Source organism: Hyalella azteca, unplaced genomic scaffold (assembly GCF_000764305.2).
Source record: "Hyalella azteca isolate HAZT.00-mixed unplaced genomic scaffold, Hazt_2.0.2 contig16063, whole genome shotgun sequence".
Classification (NCBI taxonomy): domain Eukaryota; kingdom Metazoa; phylum Arthropoda; class Malacostraca; order Amphipoda; family Hyalellidae; genus Hyalella; species Hyalella azteca.
In genome coordinates, this window is record NW_025945890.1 from 141,357 (window position 1) to 168,894 (window position 27,538).

General features: G+C 39.0%; 1 protein-coding gene across 2 annotated transcripts in view; it reads right to left on the reverse strand.

Moving 5' to 3' along the window:
* The window catches only part of LOC108681366 (glutamate receptor U1-like), a 30,584-nt gene extending 3,642 nt beyond the window's left edge, over window positions 1-26,942 (reverse strand). For both annotated transcript variants that reach the window (XM_018170383.2, XM_018170384.2), the window contains exons 1-14: window positions 26,768-26,942; window positions 12,294-12,440; window positions 11,141-11,316; window positions 10,609-10,757; window positions 9,764-9,899; window positions 9,283-9,366; window positions 7,351-7,509; window positions 6,326-6,438; window positions 6,043-6,145; window positions 4,511-4,729; window positions 3,556-3,640; window positions 2,778-2,919; window positions 1,799-1,927; window positions 661-864 (exon numbers count right to left, since the gene is read on the reverse strand). In XM_018170383.2, the coding sequence (XP_018025872.1) occupies window positions 661-864; window positions 1,799-1,927; window positions 2,778-2,919; window positions 3,556-3,640; window positions 4,511-4,729; window positions 6,043-6,145; window positions 6,326-6,438; window positions 7,351-7,509; window positions 9,283-9,366; window positions 9,764-9,899; window positions 10,609-10,757; window positions 11,141-11,316; window positions 12,294-12,440; window positions 26,768-26,855 (1,934 nt within the window). In that variant the 5' untranslated portion in view covers window positions 26,856-26,942. The remainder of the gene's footprint in view (window positions 1-660; window positions 865-1,798; window positions 1,928-2,777; window positions 2,920-3,555; window positions 3,641-4,510; window positions 4,730-6,042; window positions 6,146-6,325; window positions 6,439-7,350; window positions 7,510-9,282; window positions 9,367-9,763; window positions 9,900-10,608; window positions 10,758-11,140; window positions 11,317-12,293; window positions 12,441-26,767) is intronic.
* Window positions 26,943-27,538: the final 596 nt, after the last annotated feature.

Genomic DNA, 27,538 nt, shown 5'->3' on the forward strand with positions numbered 1-27,538 from the left:
TAAAAAAATATAACTCAGTACTCACTGCAGTGAGTGACAGAGAGCGCATTTTCTCGTCGGCGAAAACTTGAGGTCACGGACTGACAGACGGACATGGCTAGCACAATAGGCATTTTTTCCATAAATAAGAAAATGCGCTAAAAAGCTTTCGAGTCATCTCTATTGTTGTATCTAACTTTAAGCATGTTCATAAAGAAAGACGATTAAAAAACATGTCAGGATTTTCCTTCGATTATGAAGGTTTAAAAACAATACCTAGCTATTCCACTGTTGAAAAAGTTGTGTTTTTTACTGTAAGATACGAGGCCCAAAAGCAAGAATTTTCAACGTTTAGGAATGAAAACGTATGCTACGCCAAATGCTTAGTACAACTATAATAATTTTACTAAATTTTTCTTTAATTAGATTCAATTTTTTATTAGATTCCAACGTTTCAAGCGTGCTGAATTCACATGCACTAAATTAATAGTTCCAAGTTGTGCCGTTATATTTTTTCTTCGTCATCGCATAATTTAAAATTATTCAATAGCCTCCGTCAACTAAGCCGTTTCCATTTTTGGGCTAATTTATTCTAATTTTCTGATAAATAATTTCCAGTGAATCAGCGTTATCATATTTCCCATAGCTTCAACCTCGCAAAAATATGTGCGATGATCTCACCTGAAGAAGGCCCACGTGGATCCCCCGTGTAGGGCGTTGTAGGTGATCTGGTTCTGATCAGGCAGATCGTACACAGACTTGATGGTTCCGAGGGAGCGGAGGCCCCGCAGCGTGAAGAACGAGGCGAGGTTAGCGACGTAGTGCGCGGCCACAATGATAACCAGCAGCCACCACGCCAGGGTTACTAAACGTGTCGATGGTGCTCTGCGATCGGGGAGGAAATACATGTTTTTCAACAAAAAATTTCACCAGCTTCTCTGGTTAAAACGGTTGTCAGGCACGTAAAATTTGCAAAAATTATTAGCAGGTGAGCCAAAATTATTTTTGGTTGCCCAGAAGTTGTTGTCAGGCGCGTAAAATTTGTTGTTGTTTTTCCGAAAATTATCGTCAGGTGTGCCAAAGTTGTTTCCGTTTGACCAGAAGTTGTCAGGTGTGAAAAAGTTTTTGTCAGAGGCGTTAAGGTTAATGTTGGGTGCACAAAAGTAGTTCTCGGAAAAGCAAAAGTTTTTTCGAGAGCGCAAAAAGGACGAAATTATTCAGAATAAAGGAAAATTATGAAATTGGTTCATCCTAAATCGATAGTAAGAAAAATGTTAGAGAACTAGCTATGTCCGTTCAGTTTGATAATCTGAATCTTGTTTAGCAAAATGCATTATTGCAGCTGGCGTTTCGCTCATAATAAATAAATATTTACTGAAAAAAAATCTTTAACAAAATAAGATATTAACAAAAACCACAACAACAACCAAAAATAAATACAATGCAGCTCCTTCTCCTCTAGTCCCCCACCAAAAACCTTGGAATAGTAGAATTTGAATGTCCTCTTTTGGAAGTAAATGAACTGTCGGACATGCTTCTTCTCTTCCAGCCTCCCTCCAGAAAAGCAGGATTGGTATATATATTATAAGTTCATCATATTCCAACCTAACTCGGCTGGAAGTTTATGAACTGTCTGATATGCAACTTTTCCACCAGTCTTCCTCCAGAAAAGCTGTATTAGTAGAATTTATAAGTTCATTTAATTTCAACCTACCTCGGCTGGAAGTTTATGAACTGTCTGATATGCAATTTTTCCTCCAGTCTTCCACTATAAAATCTGTATTAGTAGAATTTATAAGTTCATCTAATTCTAACCTACCTCGGCTGGAAGTAAATGAACTGTCGGAAGAGCGTGCCCAGGGCAAACCAGGTGGAGTAGCAGAGGGTGAAGGGTGTCCAGACCTGCGGCTCTTGGTCCATGGCGCCCACACGCTCGTATGGACTCAGTCTGCAATCATGAGAATGAATGGTTCATGTTGTCCAAATAATAACATAGGTTCTTCCCCACAGCACGAGCGTAGCAAGGGCGTAGCACTGATAAGCCTTTCTGTTAAGCAAAACTGGGTCAGGATGACCCACATAAGGGTAAAAGTGCATCGCAATTTAGACAGTAGCTTACACATTTCTTCTAGCGTGAGGTCAAGTTGGATGCAAGTCAGACCAATTTTTTTATCAGTGTTCATGATTCAACGAACAAAGGATAAATATTCACCTCATTCGTTCATGACAATTTCATTGCTGAGCCTATTTTCGAACTACGGGTATTGGTACAAGGCTACTAGACGTTTCTCTCATTATAGTTTTTGTGTTTTCCTTAAAAATAAAAAAATATATATTTTCTTTGCGAAGCTGGTCCTACTCCAGCTACTTTTACATTCATGTTATTCCCCCGGTTGTACCCACTCCAGCTTGTCCTACTCCACCTACCCACTTTTGTATCCACTGTCGTACCCACTATTGTACCCACAGTTGTACCCACTGTTGTACCCACTATTGTACCCACTGTTGTACCCACTGTTGTACCCACTATTGTACCCACTGTTGTACCCACTGTTGTACCCACTATTGTACCCACTGTTGTACCCACTGTTGTACCCACTATTGTACCCACTGTTGTACCCACTGTTGTACCCACTATTGTACCCANCTGTTGTACTCACTGTTGTACCCACTGTTGTACCCACTGTTGTACCCACTGTTGTACCCACTGTTATACCACTGTTGTACCCACTGTTGTACCCACTGTTATACCACTGTTGTACCCACTGTTATACCACTGTTGTACCCACGGTTGTCACCTCGACAGCAGGAAGAGAACAACGGCCGTGCCGAGCGTGGCCGCTAGAAGGACCCACCAGAGGCTGGACTCGAAGACGTTCAGGAAACCGAAGATCGGTCCGCTCGACTTCGGCCCGGTGTGGTAAACCATCAAGCCGATGCCTTCAGAACATATTCGAAATTAAATAATGGCAAATTGATATTGCCATTATTTGATTAAATATGCCATTATATGGCATACTTAATCCAATATGCCATTATTTGATTATCAAATAATACCATTATTTGATTAAATAATGGCATATTGATATATATTACATGATGATAAATATTACTAATTTATATAACAGATTAGGGGGTTAAATATTAACAGAATTAATTGATAAGCTATTACGATGCGCTGCACAAGGGAGTTTTCGAGCACTTTAATTTCCATTATATGTGTGAAGTTAACACAAATATGCTAGGTTACGTTCCAGAAAAAAGGCAATTCAAAGATGTAATTCAATATAAATCGTACTGTTATCACTAAAAGTCTATAAAAACATCCTCCAAAATCTCGAATACCAGATCATTAATAGTGACACAAATTGGGAGATAGTAAATGTTATTTTAATGTATTTTTAACGTTCGTGGTGAGAAACTTCTCCGTGGACGAAATCGATTCAAAATGTTACTGTTACAGATTCTTCGAAACCTTAGCTTTCAAGTTTGATACTTTAAAACCAAAATTAATACACAGAAATTCTATTGAGATATATGCGTTGTCATGTATGATTATATTGAGATACGACGTACCAAAGCTGTACCAGGGATCAGTAAAATCCACGACAGACTCCCGACTCTCACTGATCGTGAGGTCTCCGATGGCAGCATCCACGCGCTGCAATGTGAAGACTTTCGGTTAAAGTTATTACTTTGGTCATCGATATTACTTTGGTCATAAGTTGTAAATGTAGTGCAACGAAACTATTGTAAAACCATAATATAACTGCGGTGAAACTGAAATCGAACTGTAATTCAACTTGAATAATTGTGTAATATAAGTGTTGCTGCAGTCAGTTGGCGGCCTAAATTTGTCCGTTGACTATAATAATAAATGGTAGGAATAGTGTAGTGTTTCTAAGGAGATTTGAGTGTAAATAGTGATCATAGTAGAATGTGCCGCAGATCATTATCATTAATTTTGAAAAAATTTGTCTAGACACTTTAAATCTAATTTCATTATTTTCCTCATGGTTTTCTTTGTGCATCACTCAAAATTCCCCGATTACAGGGTTGACGCTCCGAGTATAAACGCGTTCAAGAACAGACAAGATAAAGCTATGAATAAATATATGTTCAGACTTGAAATGCCTAGCACCATGTCGAAACCGGTGGAAGTCTAGTAGCTACTTCAAACTATCGTCAGTCTTGAAAAGATCCGGTCAAATGACACGATTTTAGATCTTCTGTGAACAAGGCACGAAAAGTAAGAATCGGCGACAGGCCACATTAGGCCTACTCTTCTGCGCCGACATCACTATGTTATGCTATGCTATTATTTTACTGATGATGATTAGAGAAAGCAATTATAAGCTCAATATAAGCTGACCAACTTAAGGAGGGATGATATTTTTAGCTTGATTGAAAATTATGGCAGCTGATTTTCCATGAACCAGTCCTTCAGAAATAAATGTCAATACTTTTTTAGGTTAAAAATTATTCCATAAAATTATAGAACGTCCAAGAGTTTCTCTGTGATAAAGTCCACCTGCGCTGCCAGATCGCCGATTATGCCGTTATATTCCCCGGTCTGTGGATCCTTGCTGCCATACAATCCCTCGTCGTTGATGTCCAGGATGTAATTAAAGCCAACTTCTTTAGCTATTTCGTCCATGAGGTCAACACTGAAGCCTTCGTAGCGGTCGTTTCCGAACAATTCTTCCGTGTCGTTCCCTCCGAGTTCTTTCAGCACGACGTAGGGCGTCGACTGGGGGAAGTGAGTGCCAAAATATTTGGTTAGAGAAAAAACAACAGATGAAAAATCATAGATGACAAAACAATAAAAGCTAAAATAATAGCTGGTAAGATTATAGATGGTAAAATAACAGATTGTAAAATAATAGAAGACAAAGAGTAGATGACCGAAAAATAGCTGGAAGAACATAAGATAACAAAACCTGTCTGTGACAGTCGTTCCAAGAAAGAAACGCATGGAACTTTGGTTTCTGTTAATGTAGTAAACCTGGAAGAAACAGATGAAAAATTAAAAATCGACGCAAAATAAATTGTTATAAAAACCTATAACAAAATGCCATAAAGCTTTTACAATATACTTGTGGCATTAGGTCACTTACAGTGTTGGGGAAATAGGCGAATAAGGAGAGATTTTCTTAATTGAATGTATGCTGGATGAACTAAACTGACAAGTGCTAAGGTCTTTGTCTGAAGGTACGAGATTTAAGAATATCAGGAAATAACCATAGACGGTAACACAAGTGACGAAAAAACAATAGATCATAATCTATAAATGAAAAATTAATTGACGGAAAAACAATAGCTTAAAACAGATGTACAGCATGGATACTGAGAAATTTAATTCAATCCTATCACTAGAATACTTGGATTTATATCATTAATTTCGAATGTGGATGGGAGAAGTTTGACAGCTGAAGCATTAACTTCAAATTGGAATCTAGCTGAAACTTCGATGAAATATTTTTTAGAATAAATAAAAAACACTTTATGAACATTTTTAAGTTCTCAGTGGAATTGGAGGAACATTTTGAAAAGTCAAGTTAACTGTATTCAGGTATTCGATATATCATTGATGACAGAGACCTAATTTTCCAAACATGCATATTTTTGAAAATAATAATAGTGTTCGTTGGTCCATTGCAATGGTGATTCAACTTTCATGCTTGGAGGTTGTTTGTATCTACGCAATATCGTAGTTGGTTGAAGACCGGCTGCTGATTCGAGATCGATTATAGGCTAGAGATTGCTTGTTGGTTAAAGATCGGTTTTTGGTTAAAGATCGGTTTTTGGTTAGAGATCGGTTGTTGGTAGAGATCGTTTTTTGGTTAAAGATCGGTTTTTGGTTAGAGATTGATTGTTGACAGCGATGAATAGATTTCGATTGCTGGGTTTGATGTGTGGTGGTACTAGGTCCAGTGGCAATTTCAGGCCATTGACAAGATCATAGTAAGGGCTAAAAAATGAGAGGGTAATGATTTTGCATTTGTGTCCCTGAACAATTTTAGTTTACAAGGTCAATAAAAGTTTCCATGTTCTTCCGCTCACCAGAACAGCAGCCACTCTGAGCGTTGGCTTGCGGCCCCCTGAGAGCTGTCGTATGTCACGTCGCACTCTGCCGTTTGCCGGCACCCCAGAGCCCGCTTGCCACCTGGGCCAACAACCATACAGACAAGTTTATATATTGAGTAACCCCTTGAGTAACCTCTTCAATAACATGAAACATCTCATCAATATCATAATCTTCCGCTTCAGTAACATGACTAACCTCACTAATAACATGACTCACCTCATCAATAACATGACTCACCTCACTAATAACATGACTCACCTCACAATCTCAGAAGTGATGCCCTCATAAAAGTTCACAATCGAAAGCTCGAAGTCCACGCGGTTGCCCTGATCGTTGAACTCTACAGGGCCCGACGCTCCCTCCAGCTTTGTCTGTATATTTACTCGTAAATAATTTACAATAAATTTTGATTGATTTCAAATGCATCACTGAGAAAAAATGGGCAACAATGCCTAAATAGTAACATACTTTTCGCTACAACACTAACAGTGAGCAGACGTAGCACTGATACTCCCTTTTGTCGGGACAAACTGGGTCAGGATGACCCACAAAGGGCAAAAAGTTTAATGCAAGGTTTCACTCATCAGTATGAGGGTATTTTAATTGTTGATTGAAATCGGTAGTTTCTCGTCTGTCTTTTGCAAAACTATACTCAAGCGGTTTGCAAAAACTATACTCTACAAAATCTGTACTCTACAAAAACTGTACTCTATAAAAACTATACTGTACATTAATAATGAATCAATAATTTCGTATACGAAACGATAATCGCATCGGAATGTTAAGTAATCTTCACCAGTTTAAAAAGTCCAAATATTTCACGATACTCATTCAGCCCCAATGAAATAGTTAAGATATTTGTTTTCGTGATTTGAATTTTCAATAAGACATCGAACAACTAAAGTAGAATATTCCTGTAGGCAAATTATCGGACTCGGTGATAGAGTAAACAGTTCAACCAATCGTAAGTTATTAGCTAAAGTAAAAATCAGCAAAATTAGAGCAGCAAATTGCATGTTCGAAGCAAGCGACTAGCTGTGAATGTACTGGTCGCAATGGGCAAGGTGGCCGGGTGGTTAAGAATTGGTGGGGCACCAACATGGCCTAATCATATCTGACAACACTAACCTTTACTTATCTATAACACTCCTGGAATGTCAGAAAAACGGCAAATCACCGCGACGGCGACAAACTCTGTATCATTGTGCTGTCTGTCTTATAATATATCAGACCTGATGATCGTAATGTCAGTCTACGGGAACAAACTCTTGACGGTTACAAACCTGCGCGAGAGCCTGGAAGAACTGAGGGCCTTGCCGCCAGTGGCTGCGTGACAAGCAAAGGCCAGACTCAGTCCTGAGGGGCGGAGCGCCGCTCCTCTGGTGGTGGTGGAGCGCTGCCTTCAGCACCGCCGAAGCGTCAAGGGTGAGAGCCTCCTCAGCCTGCCCAGGAATAACATTAGGAAAACAATAGACGAAAGAACTATAGATGACAAAACAATATATGAAAAAGAATAGATGAAAGAACAATAGATGAACAAAATTAGACGATAAAAGAATTGATACCAAAACAATAGATGACAAAACAAAACACAATTAAACAATAGATGACAAAAACATGGGTGAATATCCTATAGATGAAAAAATACATTGGATGATAAACCATAGATAACAGAACAATAAAAGACACAACAAAAGACAGCGAAATAATAGCTGAAAAAAAATGGACGGAAAAATTTGTTGATGATTGTTGTTGATGAATTCCTCTCGTGCTCCCCATGTAACATATTCGATACGATATTTTGTTTGTTATCCGTAGTTTACTACGGCAACTCTGCTGGGCTATGCAGCATTTTACGATGAGAAATAGAACTATAGTCACATAGTCCGAGTTTTACCTCAATGATTCGGTAAATTTTAGACACTTATCCTCACACTTATCGGCAATACCTGCCATGCGCTTTGTACCCACTGATGTATATAAGTGTATAATTATCATGTGCACATCATGTATAAGTGTATAATTATCATGTACACACTATATATGCTTATGCCTCAAGCTTCTTTTGTTCTTAACTAATTTCCCTAAGGAATTTTTCGTATTTGCCAGAAACCGCTGGCAAGAACCACAACGCATTTTCAAACTATTCCACCCTGAGCAAACAGTCGATCTGTGCAATATTTTTGCAATTATGTTCTTTAAACAAATTCATACATATAAATTTGTATATTGATTATATAATTGGGAAAAATAATTGGTTATATTCCGAATTTTAAATCGATTGGTTCAGAATGGAAGGCCTTATGATTGGTTCAGTTGGGTAAAAATTACTCATTTTCATTTTAATCAGAAACAAAATTACTAAAAAACTGCACTAATTCTTCTCTTGACGCAATATTCCCTATTTCAAGCAGATACGTTCAGAATTAAAGTACTTATTATTTGTTCGCGCTTATTATTCGCGGGAGAGTTCAGAAAAGTGTCGATTCGGTAATAATTGATGACAAAGCAATGGATAAAGAAAAATAAAAAACACTAGATGACAATGTTATAAATGACAAATGAGTAGACGAAAAAACAATAGATGACAGAAAATGATTGATGACCAAACAATAGATGAAAAAGTTATAGTTGACAAAATTATTGGAGAAAAAACAATAGATGGCCAAACAATAGATTATAAAACAATAGATAAAAAAGTTAAACAGATAGTTGACAAAATAATGAACGAATAAACAATAGATGACAAAACCAAAGTCAAGCCCCTCTCGTGTCGAAATTTTGCTGCATTGAGTGGGGTAATTTGATCGCTTATTATACTAAAATGTTCCTAATTATGCCCGAATATTCCTCATTTTTGTGATTGTTATTAATCAGAGTATTAAATTGAATACCCGACCACAGCCACTACATCACAAGTATTCTATTGACTAATAGTCTCAATGTTTAGATTTCAAACTGCAATAAAATTAAGAAATATTCCTTATGCGTTAATATGAAAATACAGATGAAATTTCTTATCGTGAAGCGCGCACTTCAACCTTTAATCAATGTAAGAGTATTAGAGCTTATACCTGCAATATCTTAACTAAACAAACACGTACTACACGACTATGGAAGCACAAATTCCTCTGTTACTTCAGGCTGGTGTTTATGTTAAGCTTGTGAATTATATATAATTTAAATAGTATGTTTAATTAATTACACATTCTTACCTCAAGCATACCGTGTTGCTGGCTGCCAAGTCGGACGGCCATAATGTTCCGGCCAGCGGCCTTCAGCTCACCCAGTCTAGTGTGCTGGTAAACAGAATAATTGAATTGAGGCTTGAAAGACGAGGAGTTTCATCAATATTTGTATTTATTTTTTATTAAGAATAGATATTTGACAGCTTCCTATGCTTTCTATCAGACATTCCATGCTTGCATTTGCAATGAATCATTATTTAAAATATTTAATCGATTTAATTTGGCTGTTTGAGGCTCTGTGTGACCAAGCATCGATTTCATTACAGTAGTGACCACGCTTGCTTCACTGTAGCCAGACACTAAGAAATAGTTGACAGTTGCAATTGAAGTGCCAAAAATTAACAAATAGTTTATAATTAACATTCAAGCGTCATAATAATACTCCGAGTAACTTCTGATCACCGTATAAGTGTTTAATAATAAGTTCAGCGAATTTCACGACACTTACGACGGTCGCGACGAGAAGGTCCAGGGGCTTGCCGTTAGGTCTCTTGCTCGCACCGAGGAACTCTCGCAGGTGGGGCGGCTCGAGTACGACGAGCACGCGACTGCTTCGCGCCTGTTCCAACTGCGTCATCACGTCTCTGCGTGGTGACGTGGTCAACCATTTCGTTGCGCCAATTGACAGTTATTATCTAATTATTATGTTAATATTTCCGTGAAAGAATCTTTTTCTTAATTTGGTGTTCCAGAAAGAGGTTCAGGCCGAAAAAGCGGAAAAGAGTGTAGGTATGAATTGTTTCTCAGACAAATGAGAGTTTGATCGAGTCTACGTCAAATTCATGCTTTTAAAAATTGTAGTTATTAATTGAACGAATAGGCAATTGTTATGATGGCAAGAAAAATATAAAGATAAAATCTGCCGTGAGTTTGTCTGCAGTTTGGGTTGGAAATGTTCAGTTTTTCTGTTCGCAAAATTCGGTTAAATATCAACATATTAATATCAACATAGTCCAGGCCTGAATTTCGATACGTCGATTGATCATGAATTTCGATACGTAGCCGGAGATAAGTACACAAAATAAAAATAATCATGACATGTACGGCTCACAAATTTGAACTCCATTTTAAAGTTGCATCGGCTTATTCTTTTACTCTGTTTTCTATGCATATGATATTGAGTCGAATCTTGAGTGAGATAAAGAACAAATTATCTACCCCAAGAAACTCAGCATAACCTGCGAGTTTACTAGGAATGTTATTTGAAAAATGAACATGCCTAGAGAGCAACTTTATGTGTTTATCTTACTTCAGAAAATATGTTTACAGAACGACTATACTTGTTCTACTTACTCGTAGTTGGGCTGAGCGTCCATCTTGACAACGTTTACTCTGAAGCCTGGGAGCCCGAGCAGAGGTTCCACTAAAGTGAGATGCTCAACGGAGTCATACACTACGGAGAGACTGAACCACCGCAGCTCTTGAAGAAAGTCTACCAGGGCCTGAGTAGGGGCAAGTGCATGGTCGTTAAGTAACTTTTCATTTGTTCGACTATGTTTTTGCGTTATTGTGTTGGAAATCATGACAATGCCAAGGACGAATTTGCATGCGTGGGCAACAGGGTCTAATATTTTACATCATAGTTTATAATAACCATGTCATAACAATATCAATATGTGATTCTCTTACCATACTCATTATTATATTATAGTCTTTCACTAACAGAAAATAATTATAGTTCTTTAATACTTTTCGGATGATTCGCGTCGACTTAAATAAGGTCATAAAAGTTTACTTTTTAATAGTATGTTATCTGGATCAGTGAATAACTAGAACCATGAGTACAATGCAACATAGAAAGAAAATATTATCAAGAATAACTAACTCTGGACATTAGGTTCTTGTCAGGTTCCATGTGCAGGGTGAGGGCGTCGGTGTCGTGGGCGGTCTTGCCAGACGCGCCGCGGAGGCTGATGCACGGTACGCCGTACACTCGGCCGACGCTGCAGCTGTGACCGCCATCTACTACGGCGGCCACACCTTCGTCCGCCAGTGAACACACTGAGGGAATATTATTGCGTAATAATGTTTTAGATTTTATTATCATATATAACATATAATAAGTAGATAATATGATTTTAATACAGATGGACTCCGAACAATACATTGAGTTTTTTATATTAGAGATAATATACTCATAGAGTCGGACATTTTTGTTCCAAGTAAATTAGTGGATGATGGTTGTTAATGTGAGGATTTTATTAAGAACTTTGCCAAATACCCGTCCCATGCTAGATACAGAGGTTAGTGACTAAACCGGAGAAAAATCTTCGTTTATATCAAGACATTTTATTATTACAATGGAAGAGAAAGAACATGGAAGAAACGGAATTGGCCAGGGTCATAGTTGGCCTGGGTATGAATCTGGGTATGAAGTCATTAGCTTTGATATTCAATGTGGAATGATGGTTATAAGTTATTTTTTGTTTCATCCGTTCAGTCCCGATGCAGGTCACGAAGTATCTGAACCTCCATTAAATCTGATAATATTCAAAATTAAAAGATATATTATGTGAGATTAGTTGTAACATTAAATATTTATCTAGCGTTCAATAATACGTATTTTGTCTATAAATATTCAGAATTAGAAACCGAAGTGTGAACTTTCTCCTCAGAGAATTCAATAATGTCGCCTCGAATTATATCGCAATAATCAAAACTATTTGGTTGTGTTCATGTTGGGTGTAATGACAAGATGTCCCCATAGTAACTGTTCAGAGTACCAAGATTTGAGCACTGAGTTGCGGGTTTGATACCCAGCTTACTATATATATGACAGTTCTGGTCCAAATCGGCGACCGGGAGGTTAATAATAGCTACCAGCAATGATTGAAGCAGTGAGTTTAGGGCGCGAAACCACGGCAAACAGTGAGAATTCTGCTTGATCAAAAATCAGCGGCAGTTCAAATTTGGCCTATTCAACAATTACTATATAATAGTTACTATCAACTATTAATATCTCTATTACCATTACATACCAGCAGCCGCGGCCGCCAGAGGGTCGCGCTGAGGCACCTCCCTGAGCAGCGGCATCAGACGACCGGCCTCCTCCGTCACGTTACCGAACACGTCCTGGAGGAGACGAGACTCGACGTCGCCACGACGACCTTCCTGCGTCACCACGCCTGCCAACAAAATGGTAAAAGTTGAGTTAAAACTATAATATTTCATTTCCATTTATATCTGAAAGCGAGTAATCATTGACGGTACTGTCACATTATGGATTGAATTCAGCGGCGTGACGACTCAATTACCTATGCCGGCAATGTCGCTTGTGGATTTAATCTCAATTATCATTGACGGTATTGTTAATTGTGGATTAAATTCAGAGGCGTGATGACTCAATTATCATTGACGGTACTGTCACTTGTGGATTAAATTCAGAGGCGTGACTACTCAATTATCATTGGCGGTACTGTCACATGTGGATTGAATTCAGAGGCGTGACGACTCAATTATCATTGACGGTACTGTCAATTGTGGATTGAATTCAGAGGCGTGACGACTCAATTATCATTGACGGTACTGTCAATGAACCGGAACTGGTGGTATAATGTTTTATTATGTTTGGTTAACCGGAACTGGTGGTATAATGTTTGGTGAACCGGAACTGGTGGTATAATGTTTGATGAACCGAAACTGGTGGTATAATGTTTGGTTAACCGAAACTGGTGGTATAATGTTAGGTGAACCGGAACTGGTGATATAATGTTTGGTTAACCGAAACTGGTGGTATAATGTTTGGTGAACCGGAATTGGTGGGATAATGTTTGGTTAACCGGAACTGGTTAACCAAGTAATAAGTAAAATTGGTGAACCGGAACTGGTGGTATAATGTTTGGTGAAACAGAACTGGTGGTATAATGTTGGTGAACCGAAACTGGAGGTATAATGTTTGGTGAACCGGATCTTGTGGTATAATGTTTGGTTAACCGGAACTGGTTGTAAAATTGGTGAACCGGAACTGGTGGTATAATGTTTGGTGAACCGGAACTGGTGGTATGATGTTGGGTGAACCGGAACTGGTGACATAATGTTTGATGAACAGTGAAATATATGTTTGATGAACCAGTTCAGATAAAATGTTTACATAACCGTTTCCGGCTAATGCAAGCAAAGCCAGTTCTATCTCATGGTTTGGGATTCAGCTTCGTTATAGAGTTGATGAAACAACTCCGGTTGGTGGCCCAACTGGGCCACCAACCCCAACCCAACAACTGGGGCAGGGTGGCCCAGTGGTTACAGTTCAGAGTACTAGGATTGGAGAAGAGAGGCGCGGGTTCGATCCCAGCTCTGTGCGCCAGTTTCTGGTCAGAATCGGCGAGGAGGCCGGGCGGTTAAGCACAGCAGAATTTGAATAAGTGAGTTGTGAGTTCGAGACCGCAACAAGCTGTGGATGTTCTGCGATGTTAAGAATCGGTGACAGGTCTACGGCCTAATAAAAGCTGAAACCGCTATTGGTGTGTCGAAAAAAGGCTTGGCAATTTCGAATGAAGTTTGTTAAGCCAATTTCAGTGAAATTTGGTGCTTGGCGAATTATGTTAACCAGTGCTCAATACTGATAAAATTTATGATTGGGGTCTGGTTTACCAGCACATTCGAACCTCCACATTAAACACCATATATAATGGAACCAATTGAGATGGTTTGCGTTTCATATAACATACATCATAAGCATTTAACGCTCGGCTTCTACAAAGATTCGCTCACAATAAAACGTTATAAGTCTAAGTTTAAGACAAGATTCACTGCAGCAGGTGCTGCGAGAAAGACTGGCCTTACATAATGTGGCGTCGACGCCAAACTTCAAAGGGCGTCTTCTTCTCTTCTTTAAAACTTCTATTTATAAAATATCTATGTAACCTAGCATTATCACTGCAGGGAGCATTTTCTTTTATTCAAGAGTACGCAGAGTGAATCGGATTTTTTATATTGCTGGGAGCAGCAGCAGATTTGGCAGGGCCACTAATGACGCCCAAGCTGTGGCTAAGAGCCGCGGTGCGATGGCGTGAAATACCTCAGCGTTGAGAGTTGGTTGCTTGTGTGAACTGTGAAACACTGTTACACGTTGCCACAGTAACTGTAACACGCTGGTGCAGTAACTGTGACACGCTGGAGCAGTAACTGTAACACGCTGGTGCAGTAACTGTGACACCCTGGTGCAGTAACTGTAACACGCTGCTGCAGTAACTGTAACACGCTGGTGCAGTAACTGTAACACGCTTGAGCAGTAACTGCAACACGCTGGTGAAGTAATTGCAACACGCTGGTGCAGTAACTGTAACACGCTGGTGCAGTAACTGCAACACGCTGGTGCAGTAACTGTAACACACTGGTGCAGTAACTGCAACATGCTGGTGCAGTAACTGCAACACGCTGGTGCAGTAACTGTAACACGCTGGTGCAGTAACTGTAACACGCTGGTGCAGTAACTGTAACACGCTGGAGCAGTAACTGTGACACGCTGGTGCAGTAACTGTAACACGCTGGTGCAGTAACTGTAACACGCTGGAGCAGTAACTGTGACACGCTGCTGCAGTAACTGTAACACGCTGGAGCAGTAACTGTAACACGCTGGTGCAGTAACTGTAACAGTTAGTGCAATAATCATCATTATAACTATCATTATCATGAAATTATTCGTAGTGTTGTGATTTCCCAATTACGGAAAATGACGGAGGTTCAAATAGATACTTAAATTCAAATGAAAATGAAAAAAGCGGAATTCTGGTTGTATGCCTAACAACAATGTCAACGAGATCTTCTATTAATTAATTCATGATTTGCAAGTGCAATAGGCTGTGACAAGGCTCATCAGTTTAATAAATAATAAAGTTAATCAGTTAATAATCAGTTTAATAAGTTTAATAAAATCCGCACATCCTCTCCCGAAATCCCAGAGCCCAGCAGCTAGAGCCACACATCTATTCTTGCTATCTCACGCATCCTCTACCTAAATTAACTTCAATCAAGCTGGCTTGAAAACTTCCTCTGTCAACAATACATGGAAGTTCAATTACATATGCTTGCTGCATGAACATAAACGTAAAATGAAGTGTGAACACTGCACGGATATTATACTTTAAATCTTTTATTAACTTTACGGGAAGATTCAATTTGTTCGCATGATCAAATAACTATGAATCTATTTTAAACTAATAATCACAGCCAATTCCAACGTATAAAATTTCTGAGCCGTTATTTAATGTGATTTATTATGCGATATATTATATCGTAAAATGAGCATGAGTTGTAAACAACGGTTGCTGCCGCTCCATTGTTATGTAACCGCCGCGTCCTAATCCTTTCCTTTTCGTTAAGCCTTTAATTTATAGTTTTGAGTCTCACCAATAAGAATATATGTATTTTTACGTCATTCATAAATGGATAGTTGCGCTAATGCATTCATAATAATTAGTAAATAAGTCTATTTTTTCTCGCCTATCGGACAGATGGAAAATTTTATGATGTACAGTTTTCATGCTTTTTAGAACATTTTATCATTTATGAAAAATACACTATTGTGCTCGCCATGTCCGTCTGTCTGCCTGTCTGTCCGTCTGTCTGTCTGTCCGTCCGTCCGTGATTTCACGTTTTCGTCGACGAGGAAATGAGCTCATTTTTTATTGTCTTCATTAGCCGCAGGACAAAGGATAGGAGCACTCACATAATATGTGCTCAGGTGACATAATCTTCATGAACTCTGCTCTCTTTAATGCAAGATTTGCTGGTCTTGTCAAGTGTGTGGCTCACGCGCTTAAATAAAGTACGAGATGGGCAAAAAGACTGTCGAATTGGCTGTGGCAGTAAGTAAATTATCAGCTTATATAATTTAAAATATATTATAATATATAGAAATATTATAATAAAATTTAAAGAAGTCATAAATAATCAGTAATTGAGGTTCTCATTTAAAAATACATGAAGTTATACATATAACTATAATAAATTATAATATAATATATTAAGATATTAGTAAGGAAGTTATGGAAAGTATTAAAAATGTAATGAATGATAAGGGAATGATAAATAGCTATAAATATAAGTCATGAAAGCATGGTGAACGCAGACTGCAATTGAAGAAGCGCAATGACCGTCTCTCTTCAAATATATGAGGCATAACTTCGTTGTGATGGATTTACAGATTTAATTGCTTAGATGAAAGAAAAATTATAACACGAAATAACATTGGTTCATGATCGCTTATGTTACGGGGAATTCATTCAATTGCAGTGAAGTTTCGAAAAGCGCTCTACAAGTATAGAGAGGAATAATCATTTTTAGTTTACTGTTTTTGGTGAGTCAAAAATTGAAGGAAAATAATGCTCATGAAAATCCTAATATAATTTTACCGATTACTTACACTCGAGGAAGTACTGGTATTTACTGAACGCAGCGTACAGGCTTGCCTTGCTACCTGCAGTTATAAAGCAGCGATGCGTACGCAATTATTGCTGAGCCATACATTGTATGCCCGAGTTCAGTATTCGTCGCGCGTAGGTTCAATTAAATATTGAATGTTCAATGTCGCCGTCTATTATTGAAATTTTATGAAATTAGTATTTTATCTTAAAACACATCACTCTAATGAAATGCCATACTTTGAAATAACTATGATGCAGTTCATTTTTCAGTAATGTTCAAAATAAAAATACAATTTTGTTAATGGATTTAGCAATTTTTCGAGTAGTTTTACTTCATCTGGCAGGTAGAAACGTCCTCCACTGTAGGTTTGCTTTGGCTAAGATTAATTGCTAGCAAACAAATCATGAACAAATATAAATAAAATGCATATTCTTTCACACGCAAAGTTCACTAGACCCGAGTGAGGTAATACGCGGAAATAAACTGTCTGAGAGTCCTTTTCCAACAATGCAGCCGTTCATCATTATTCTGTAGATCACAGGAATCGGCTGCAACCGAACACACCAGTTTTCACGGCCACTCGTCATGCCGAGCACCCGCTCCGAATATCGCGCACCATTAGTTTCTAGTGTAGAGCACTCGTGAACCGTTAGTTAGGCTGAATCTTGGGTCCCTAGGGGTTACTTACTTTCGATTAAATGCGACGAAACTTGCGCTATCTTTATTTCCTTAGGTTCTGAGTACTAGCGTCGAATTTCGCGTTACCTTTATTTCCTTAGGTTTCGGGCACCTGCGTCAAATTTCGCGCTAGCTTTATATCCAGTTAACCGATCACTCTCTTTGAATCTTCCAGACACTTGCAACGAAGCTCGCGTCACCTTAGTTGCCTTATTACTTATATCATAAGTCTGCTTCAGTCGAAAGTTCACGATACATTTTTCGTATCATCGTCGAAAATACTTGAGTTTTCTTTGCTTATCTATTCTAAGTTCGCTTAGTTCCGGTCATCCGTGACGAACCTCGAGCGCCCTCCGTTCCCTAAGAATGCAGTGAACTCTGCGCTGCTACGCAGTGTACCTCCGACAGCGATGCAGTCACTGCACTGAGGGAGTTTTAACTATAAACTCTATGATGGCGCGACTTTTCTGCGCTGCGAATAAATATAGCAAGTGAGTGCGATGGCGAAGCTTCGTGGGACGAGTGAAACTGACTTGAGATATACGAGGAACACCTGCTCCCTTGGGCTAGTCGTAATGGGTGACGTTTTTGTACTCAACTGCGCATCATTCAGATCATTGATTTTCGCTCACGAAGTTTTGTTGTGCATTTTTGGAAACGGTGCTTGAAACAATTCAATATTTATATACCTAGCGATTGAATTATTCATCATTATGTAACTTGGGAATGTTGCTTGGCAGCAGCACCGCGGAAGAAATTCGATGCATCCCGCAGGAGTTTGCAGACTGGTGTTAGTGACGCATGCAGACTGGTGTTAGTTATGCGTGCCGACTGGTGTTAGTGATGCGTGCAGACTGATGTTGGTGAAACAAGCAGACTGATGTTAGTGACGCGTGCAGACTGGTGTTAGTGACGCGTGCAGACTGGTGTTAGTGACGCGTGCAGACTGGTGTTAGTGACGCGTGCAGACTGGTGTTAGTTATGCGTGCCGACTGGTGTTAGTGATGCGTGCAGATTGGCGGTAGTGGCGCGTGCAGACTGGTGTTAGTGAAACGAGCAGACTCATGTTGGTGACGCGTGCAGACTGGTGTTAGTTATGCGTGCAGACTGGCGTTAGTGACGCGTGCAGACTGGTGTTAGTGACGCGTGCAGACTGGTGTTAGTGACGCGTGCAGACTGGTGTAATTATGCTTGCAGACTGGTGTTAGTGACGCGTGCAAGGTATAATGTTGGTGAACCGGAACTGGTGGTATAATGTTGGTGAACCGGAACTGGTGGTATAATGTTGGTGAACCGGAACTGGTGGTATAATGTTTGATGTACTGGAACTGGTGGGATAATGTTTGGTGAACCGGAACTGGTGGTATAATGTTTGATGTACCGGAACTGGTGGTATAATGTTTGTTGAACCAGAACTGGTGGTATAATGTTTGTTGAACCGGAACTGGTGGTATAATGTTTGGTGAACCGGAACTGGAGATATAATGTTTGGTAAACCGGAACTGGTGGTATAATGTTTGTTGGACCGGAACTGGAGATATAATGTTTGGTGAACCGGAACTAGAGATATAATGTTTGGTAAACCGGAACTGGTGGTATAATGTTGGTGAACCAGAACTGGTGGTATAATGTTGGTGAACCGGAACTGGTGGTATAATGTTTGATGTACCGGAACTGGTGGCGTAATGTTTGGTGAACCGGAACTGGCGGTATAATGTTGGGCGAACCCGAACTGGTGGTATAATGTTTGATGTACCGGAATTGGTGGCGTAATGTTTGGTGAACCGGAACTGGTGGTATAATGTTTTATTATGTTTGGTTAACCGGAACTGGTGGTATAATGTTTGGTGAACCGGAACTGGTGGTATAATGTCTGTCTCTTATACACATCTAGATGTGTATAAGAGACAGGTGCAGACTGGTGTTAGTGACTCGTGCAGACTGGTGTTAGTTATGCTTGCAGACTGGTGTTAGTGACGCGTGCAGACTGGTGTTAGTGACGCATGCAGACTGGTGTTAGTTATGCTTGCAGACTGGTGTTAGTGACGCGTGCAGACTGGTGTTAGTGACGCGTGCAGACTGGTGTTAGTGACGCGTGCAGACTTGTGTTAGTGACGCGTGCAGACTGATGTTAGTTATGCGTGCATACTGGTGTTAGTGATGCGTGCAGACTGGTGTTAGTGACGCGTACAGACTGGTGTTAGTGACGCGTGCAGACTGGTGTTAGGGACGCGTTCAGACTGGTGTTAGGGACGCGTGCAGACTGGTGTTAGTGATGCGTGCAGACTGGTGTTATTTATGCGTGCAGACTGGTGTTAGTGACGCATGCATACTGATGTTGGTGACGCGTGCAGACTGGCGTTAGTGATGCATGCGGACTGGTGTTACAGTTTCGCATGCAGACTGACTTTGTTGGCATTAATATTAGTCGTGAGCATATATTTGTTCGTGAAAGTTTAGCAATGTGGATAAAAAGGCCTCGTGTTTGTAATAGCTCTTAACAGAAACAAGTAGCTTGGTACTTTATAAATAAGGAATATTAAAACGTATGTCTCGAGTCATAAAGTCAACGAAATGACGCCAATTTCAAACAACAACGCATTCAGAGTTCACTGCGGGGCGTACATGTTGATAGTTATTTAATGCAAATGTATAGTGTTCCAGTGACTAATATTAATAGTACTAAGATTGCTGTGTGAGTTTGACTTTCATCAACAGGCCATGGGCCTATTTCTTCAATGCCGACACTTCTGTTCTATTCTATCACAGATGTGATATAAATTGAAAGATTCTCGTGTTTCGTGGTAGCCGGTAGGAACATTTTGGTGTAACTGCTTCATTTTTTTTTCTTTCTCGAAGTTGCAATTTAGTTGAATAAAGCTACACTCTAGCCAAACTCTGTTTGAAACTTATATGATTCAGGTTTGTTACAATTTATTCAACTAAATTTATTTGCTAGAGACATTGAAAATCCTCAATTCCATGCCATTCAATATAGATCGAATTCCGAGACCGTCAAAGTTCGAAACGGGACCCGATGAAGCCACAGCTGCCAAATAATAGACTCATTGGTACAAAACTTTTACAAACTTCCTGGCAACTCACCCCCACAGAAAATCTTGACAAGCTGGTAGTCTTTACCAACTATAACATTGCTCCTAGAATATAACAGTTTATTTCTGAAATTTCCTCATTGTAGTTTCCTTGAAGACCTTGAAGGACATCTACTTGAAAGCCAAGAGTGAGATATTCACTAGACATTTGCCGAAAACTCATAAACAGTTAACAATTGAAACTCTTGACAAGTATTTTAAACGTTGAAAATACTGGCATGGTTTAACAACGCTACAGTTTTTGATGATGGAGATGGTCTCAGAAACGTTTTCGATCAAAATATGATGGATTTAATTGGCTTATTTTTCTTCTAAATTATTAATTATAATAAAATCGGCTTTTTGAGCAATAGTGAAGAAGTAAAGAGAGGTAAAAATAGGCAGGGACAGGATAGGTGATTTTGTTACTGATAAATTAACGCAGAGGCCCGGCTTGAATACATGTTTTGCAGTTTTATATTCCTAACCTCCAAATTAAAGTTCTTATTCACCAGCGAGAGCTTTTCTCCAATTATACTATAAGCCTTTCCGCGTACATCCGTGTACAGCAAGTACTTATATCATTAGTCTGCTTATATCGCAAGTTCACAAGGAATTTTTAAAATTCCTTTTAAATTCCTCGTGTACAGCAAGTTTCAGCAGTGAGAGAAAATACCATCAAAACCGGTGACAGATAAGGAGATCCAGTAGTCTGCACTTAGTCCTTATCAGGGTGGGTGTGTAGGCAAATCTGCTCAATTTCTCTTCAGTCTCGGTTATTTTAACGTTTTTCTATATAAATATGGTAACAGTGGTCGAAAAGTGCAAAATCTGCTGATGCATTCCATTTTTTACGTCATTCGTCCCATAGACCGATGAGCGTGGTGGAACCCACTAGCTATTCGGGAGTAGAACATAACATTGAAATTTGAAAGTGACATGAAATTTCGACTGCCCTAAATCATGTAAGAGCCTTTTAATCAACGTATTTAGATTCTCATTGGAGTAATCGCTAAAGTTATGCAGTCAATATCATTCATATACAAAAAATTGCCAACCTCTATAACATTGAAAGAAAATGATAACTTCTTGGGTCCGCGATCCTCAGATTAGAGTCAAACACCGCGTGATTCAAACCGTAGGAACTAGGGACGGAGGATTTCGGTTCGAGCTGCGGTCGACGACGGACGTTGGTAAGAGCTGTGACACTTTGAAAATCGGTGAGTTACCTATCTGAAGGCTCTCTTGAAATAGAAATTTTGATATAATATCTCTTAGTTTGTTTTGTAGGTCCAATTAACTAAGACTGGGAAAGGGAAAACGTAGGAAAAAAGGAAATAGTAATTCGTTATCTGGATCAACTGATGACGAGGCTGAGTTGGATATGTCCCAGCCGATACCAATGTGGCAATGTCGGTGTTGCCAGGGGGTCAGACGATCAATGTTCGCTCACGCATGGTGCCAATCCATAGGTTATTCAAAAGAACCTGTTCTTATGTCATTTTGAACCGATCAACGCTTCTTTACGGACCGATCGTTAAACACACCTTCACCAATCACCGGCAAAAGCTTTCACACTACTGAAGAAGGTGAGCTGACAGCTACACTGGCCGTGGAGCGTGGGTGGACCTAATTTGAATTTGAATGCATGCATCGATTCAAAATCCTATAGACTATAATAGACATAGTATACAAGTCATAGAGCCTAAATTTTTAATATCTATAAAAAAAAAAGTATGTTTCTGCTTGTATTAGGTATAAACCATATAATGCTGTTAACATTAGCAAACTTTGAATTATCTCTGATGCATGGTGCAATTCTATAGGTTATTGATTATTCAAAAGAACCTGGTCTTATGTCATTTTGAACCGATCAACGCTTCTTTACGGACCGATCGTAAAACACACCTTCACCGGCTAAAGCTTTCACACTTCTGAAGAGAGGTGAGCTGAGCAGCTGACAGATACACTGGCCATGGGTGGGCCTTATTTGAATTTGAATGCATGCATCGATTTGAAATCCTAGGTACGCATAGTATACAAGTCATAGAGCCTAAATTTTTAACATCTATGTAAAAAATGTACGTTTCTGCATGGATTATAATGCTGTTAACATTAACAAACTTTGAATTATCTCTGATGCAAGAAATACTTGCTTAACACGTTCCCCGCGACCGCAAATTGGGCCATATGTGTACCAACAGTGATATTCCACTGCTGCGTATTGGGACACCAGTGTACCAAGCGCAGTATTTTACGTCTTTTTAAAAAGAAACACATAACTCGAAATTTTGCACGTAAACTTTCTCTTTTATAATATTTATGTTCACTCAAAAAGTGGAGTATTAAGTAAAACAAATCAATGAAACAAAAATTTATTCTTAAATCTCCTTGAACAAACGATAAGTAACTGTAATAATTCTACCTAATAATTCCCTCCTTTTCCTTTCTATTCCCTTCTATAGCCCTATATTTCCTTCTATTACCTTCTATTCCCTTCTGTTCCCTTCTATTCCCTTCTATTCCCTTCTATTCACTTCTATTCCCTTCCATTCCCTTCTAATCCCTTCTATTCCCTTCTATTCCTATCTATTCCTTTCTATTCCCTTCTATTCCTATCTATTCCTTTCTATTCCCTTTTATTCCCTTTTATTCCCTTCTGTTCCTTCTATTCCCTTCTATCCCCTTCTGTTCCCCTCTATTCCCTTCTATTCCCTTCTAATCCCTTCTATTCCTATCTATTCCTTTCTATTCCCTTCTATTCCAATCTATTCCTTTCTATTCCCATCTATTCCCTTCTATTCCCTTCTAATCCCTTCTATTCTTTTCTATTCCCATCTATTCCCTTCTATTCCTTTCTATTCCCTTCTGTTCCATTCTATTCCCTTCTGTTCCCTTCTATTCTATTGTGGTACATATATGGCTCAATAAATACTTGGTGCACCGGTGGTACAATACGCAAGAACAACATGTGGTTATTATTTGCTTGCGTAATGTACCACATGTGTCCCAACATTTTTATTGCAGCTATGCAAAGCTATGATGCCACAGAGCAGCACACACCTCCTCTTGTCGCGGCCAATGGCGCCTAACTGAAGAAGCAACCACTGAAAGCCTTCCGCAATAAGGGAATACTGGGGAAATCTGGATACGCGGGGAGCGTGTTAAATATTTCTATTTTCAATAGCTATAAGCGACTGGATGCAACAATCAGTTCGCAAGAACCAACATAGCTAGCCCTGAAGCCTGAACAACAGTAATTTTGATTGATGTTAATTTCTAAATTAAAATGTATTTAGCCAGTATTTCTTGCATCAGAGATACTTTCAAGTATTTCAATGCTAACAGCAATACAGCATCAAAATTCACGCAGAAACGTAAACTTTTAATAGGTTTTACACTGTAATTTACGCTCCTAGTCCAAAGAACTGAGACCGATTTAAAATAAAAAATGACTAAATTGAATCCATTGCGCTTTCTGGCACCTTCTCTCACAGCTGATTACAGTTGTGGTGCATTTTTTTAGCTTAAGTTGCCAATACGTATTTAATGTAGTTTTTCGTAGTTCCGTTGGTACAAAACTTACAAAACAACGTTGAATTATTGATTGCTAATTTCTTGCATTAGGTTAATTTTTAAGATTCAAATTAATCATAGAAGTTGCATCTCCATGATTCCATGCTGAATTAATATTACGAATGGAAGGTTCACATACAGGCTACTGTGGTACAGATGCCAGCGCTAGCAGCGGCAAAAAAATGAACTACTTTATTGTTTTAGTATCTTGACTAAATATATAATAATATCGTATTCTATTTAGGTCCGGTCTCTTAAAGTTTTCCAGCAACATATTCTCCATTATTAATTATTTAAATGTATTAACTTGTGGTGTAGTAAGATATTAAATTGTTTGAATTTTAAACAAAGATTATGCTTCCACATCCAGATGCTAGCGCCAGCAGTGGCCATCAAAGGAACTATTTTATTGTCAGTATATTTACTATATAACTATAATAATAACAATATATTATTCTGCTTACTATAATAATAACAATATATTATTCTGCTTAGGCACAGTCTCTCAAAATGTTGCAGAAACACATTTTCCATTGCTAATTATTTACATTTATTTGTTTGTGATACAGCGAAATATTGCTTTTTTTTATCTCCCACGTGTTCTTGTGTGTGACGTCACCGCTAGCCATACCGGTATGTTTACATATGACTAGCGTGAAGATGGGACCAGTTTGGCATTGAAATGGATGGTTATTTGTGAATAATATTTTCGATTGTGATATTATAACATATTTCTGATTGGGAAATAATTTTGATTGTGATATTGACACTTGACAGATATTCAACATCTGAATATCAAAGTTCTAACATCATGAATTACGAGGTAAGAGTGTAAGGACTTAGCAAAGCTAGAACCATGGCTGAGGCTTAAGTTCTTAACCGATGTCATTGTAATTTTTTACGTCATTGATATCATTGTGGAACCAACGTAAGTAACTAAGGAATTTCCCAGTTCAAATATTTATTGATTTATTACTATCAATTTCGAAACTCCACATATTTCTAAAGGGAGTTGTGATGAGACCATGGGGATGGGGTCGAACTGTTGACTTTAGACCATTACAACTTGCAAGAGGGGCCCAAGGGCCAAGGGCATGGGGCCTTGCAAAGGGTTAAGACCGACGCACGGCGATGGACCAATAAGTACTCACAATAATTCCCTGCCGCCATGTCGCTCAGACTCACAGATCCAGTACGCAAATAGGACAAGCAATGCCCTCAGTTCAGTAGAATTTGAAGGCCCTAGCTTGGGGGTGGGCTTGGAGATGGTGAAAACGGTGGAAAAAATGAATTTGAATATGCATGATGAAGGTGCTGATGCAAATTTTGAGGGCTTCAATACTTCATTGGAGTCATCAGATCTAAACAATATGAGTGATGCGGAATCTGTCATTACAGCTGGTCAGAGGTTCCACTCTCGTGACCCTCCCTCATGCCCATTGCCATCATATCCATCATTTATGCCTTCATCAGGTCTGAATGATGCGAGTGATGCGGAGTCTGTCCTTACAGCTGCTCAGAGGGTCCTCTCCTCGTCATGCTCTCCAGATCTATCGGAAGACCCTACAGATAGTAATGTTAACCATGATCTGGTCATTGTTGTGGAGCCTCTTCCAGATGAACGGCCAGTATCAAAATTCTTTGCGAATGACATATCTCTCAGTAATGCTTTAGCTAACTCATACTTTTGCTAAAATTGGTATAAAGGAAATGCAAAAGAACATTAGTAGAGGACTTGTGATTATTAACATGGGAAAACATAACCCATCTGCACCATGCATACCTCAGCTCCTTTCCACAACAGAAATTGTGACTTGGAATGTTAAATGCCGTCTCCCACTCAATCAAGTAATGTCAACAGGGGTGATAGGTCCTTTTGGTAGTGAGACCTCAGATGAGGATCTAACTCAAGAGTTGCAACTGGCAGGATACTGTGACGCCTCAGCAGAAAGAATACACAAAGGTAGAGATAGGGTCCTAACATCAATGTTCAAAGTGATCTTTGCAACTAAATCTCTCCCTCCCTTTGTATACTTAGGCTACCAGCGTTTCAAAGTGGAAACATATGTTAGTAAGCCATGGCAATGTTTCAAATGCCAAAATTTTGGGCACAATGCTATTGATTGCAGGGGTCCAGCCCATTGTGTTGCTTGCAGGGGCCTCACAGTGTTAGGGACTGCTCTTCCTCTAGAACTCGAGCACCAAGATGTTGCAACTGTGGAGGTGCACACACAGCCAGCTACGGGGGATGTCCCCATATGAAATTTGAAGCACTGGTGGAAAAAACCCGTTCAGTTGACAAGATTTCATACAGAGATGCTGTAAAACATGTCAAAGAACACACTACCCAGGGTTGGCGATTTTTTTATTTTTTTAGAAAAAATAAAAAAAAATCAAAAATCAATGATTTTTTTTTTATTTTTCATGATTTTTTTGATTTATTTGATTTTTTTGATTTTTTCAGTTTTTTTGTCTTTTTGAAGTGTTTTTTTTTATGTTGCAATTAGCCTACTAACAATAACAGTTTATGGATCATAATGGATGGCTAAAAAGGGCACTTATTGCCTTCAAAAATGGCCAACAGGCCAAGGTGGTGTTTACCACTTAGGGATTTTTGGGTAAATAACAGAGGCGTGACGACTCAATTATCATTGACGGTACTGTCAATTGTGGATTGAATTCAGAGGCGTGACGACTCAATTATCATTGACGGTACTGTCACTTTAGTAAAGATGACTCACCCACAGTTAGGTCAGCGTTGCAGATGCTGCCGATCGAGGAGATGATGAGGAGGAGGGACAGAAAATTCGGATGGCGGGGAGACGCCATCTTGAAATAATTCTGTATCTTATAAAAGGAGGATGTAAGGGCTTTTCTAGTATACTCTGAAAAAATAAGCTTAAACGTAACTAATATGGTCTTTTTAAATAATCAATTGCAAAAGATTTACATTGATATATTTTTGAACCTGTTTTTCATGTCTTTTATTTTGCACACTCCTCCATTTTGAGCAATACTTCCTAATTTTTACTATTCTACAAATATATACTACTTTTTATATCTATCTCCAACAAAATGCATCAATTATAGGAGAAAATTTATCAAATATTTCTCTCACAAAAAAGTAAATGAGAGCTCGTATTTGCCGACATGCAAAATTAATACCGTTTTAATACGAATATCAGAATATAATGTATGAAAATCACTAGCAAGATACGGACCAGACTATCCCTCTTTAATTATCTATTTATAATGATGAAGTGATTGTGCTGGCACAGCGATGCTGATCAACAAGCGTTAAACGAAGCCTGATGTAGCAGAGGCGCTTGCCAAGACAAGACGCCTTCATCGGCACGTTCTTGTTGCCAGCATCTGCGTCAAGCGAACCGGAACTGGTGGTATAATGTTGGTGAACCGGACTGGTGGTATAATGTTGGTGAACCGGAACTGGTGGTATAATGTTGGTGAACCGGAACTGGTGGTATAATGTTGGTGAACCGGAACTGGTGGTA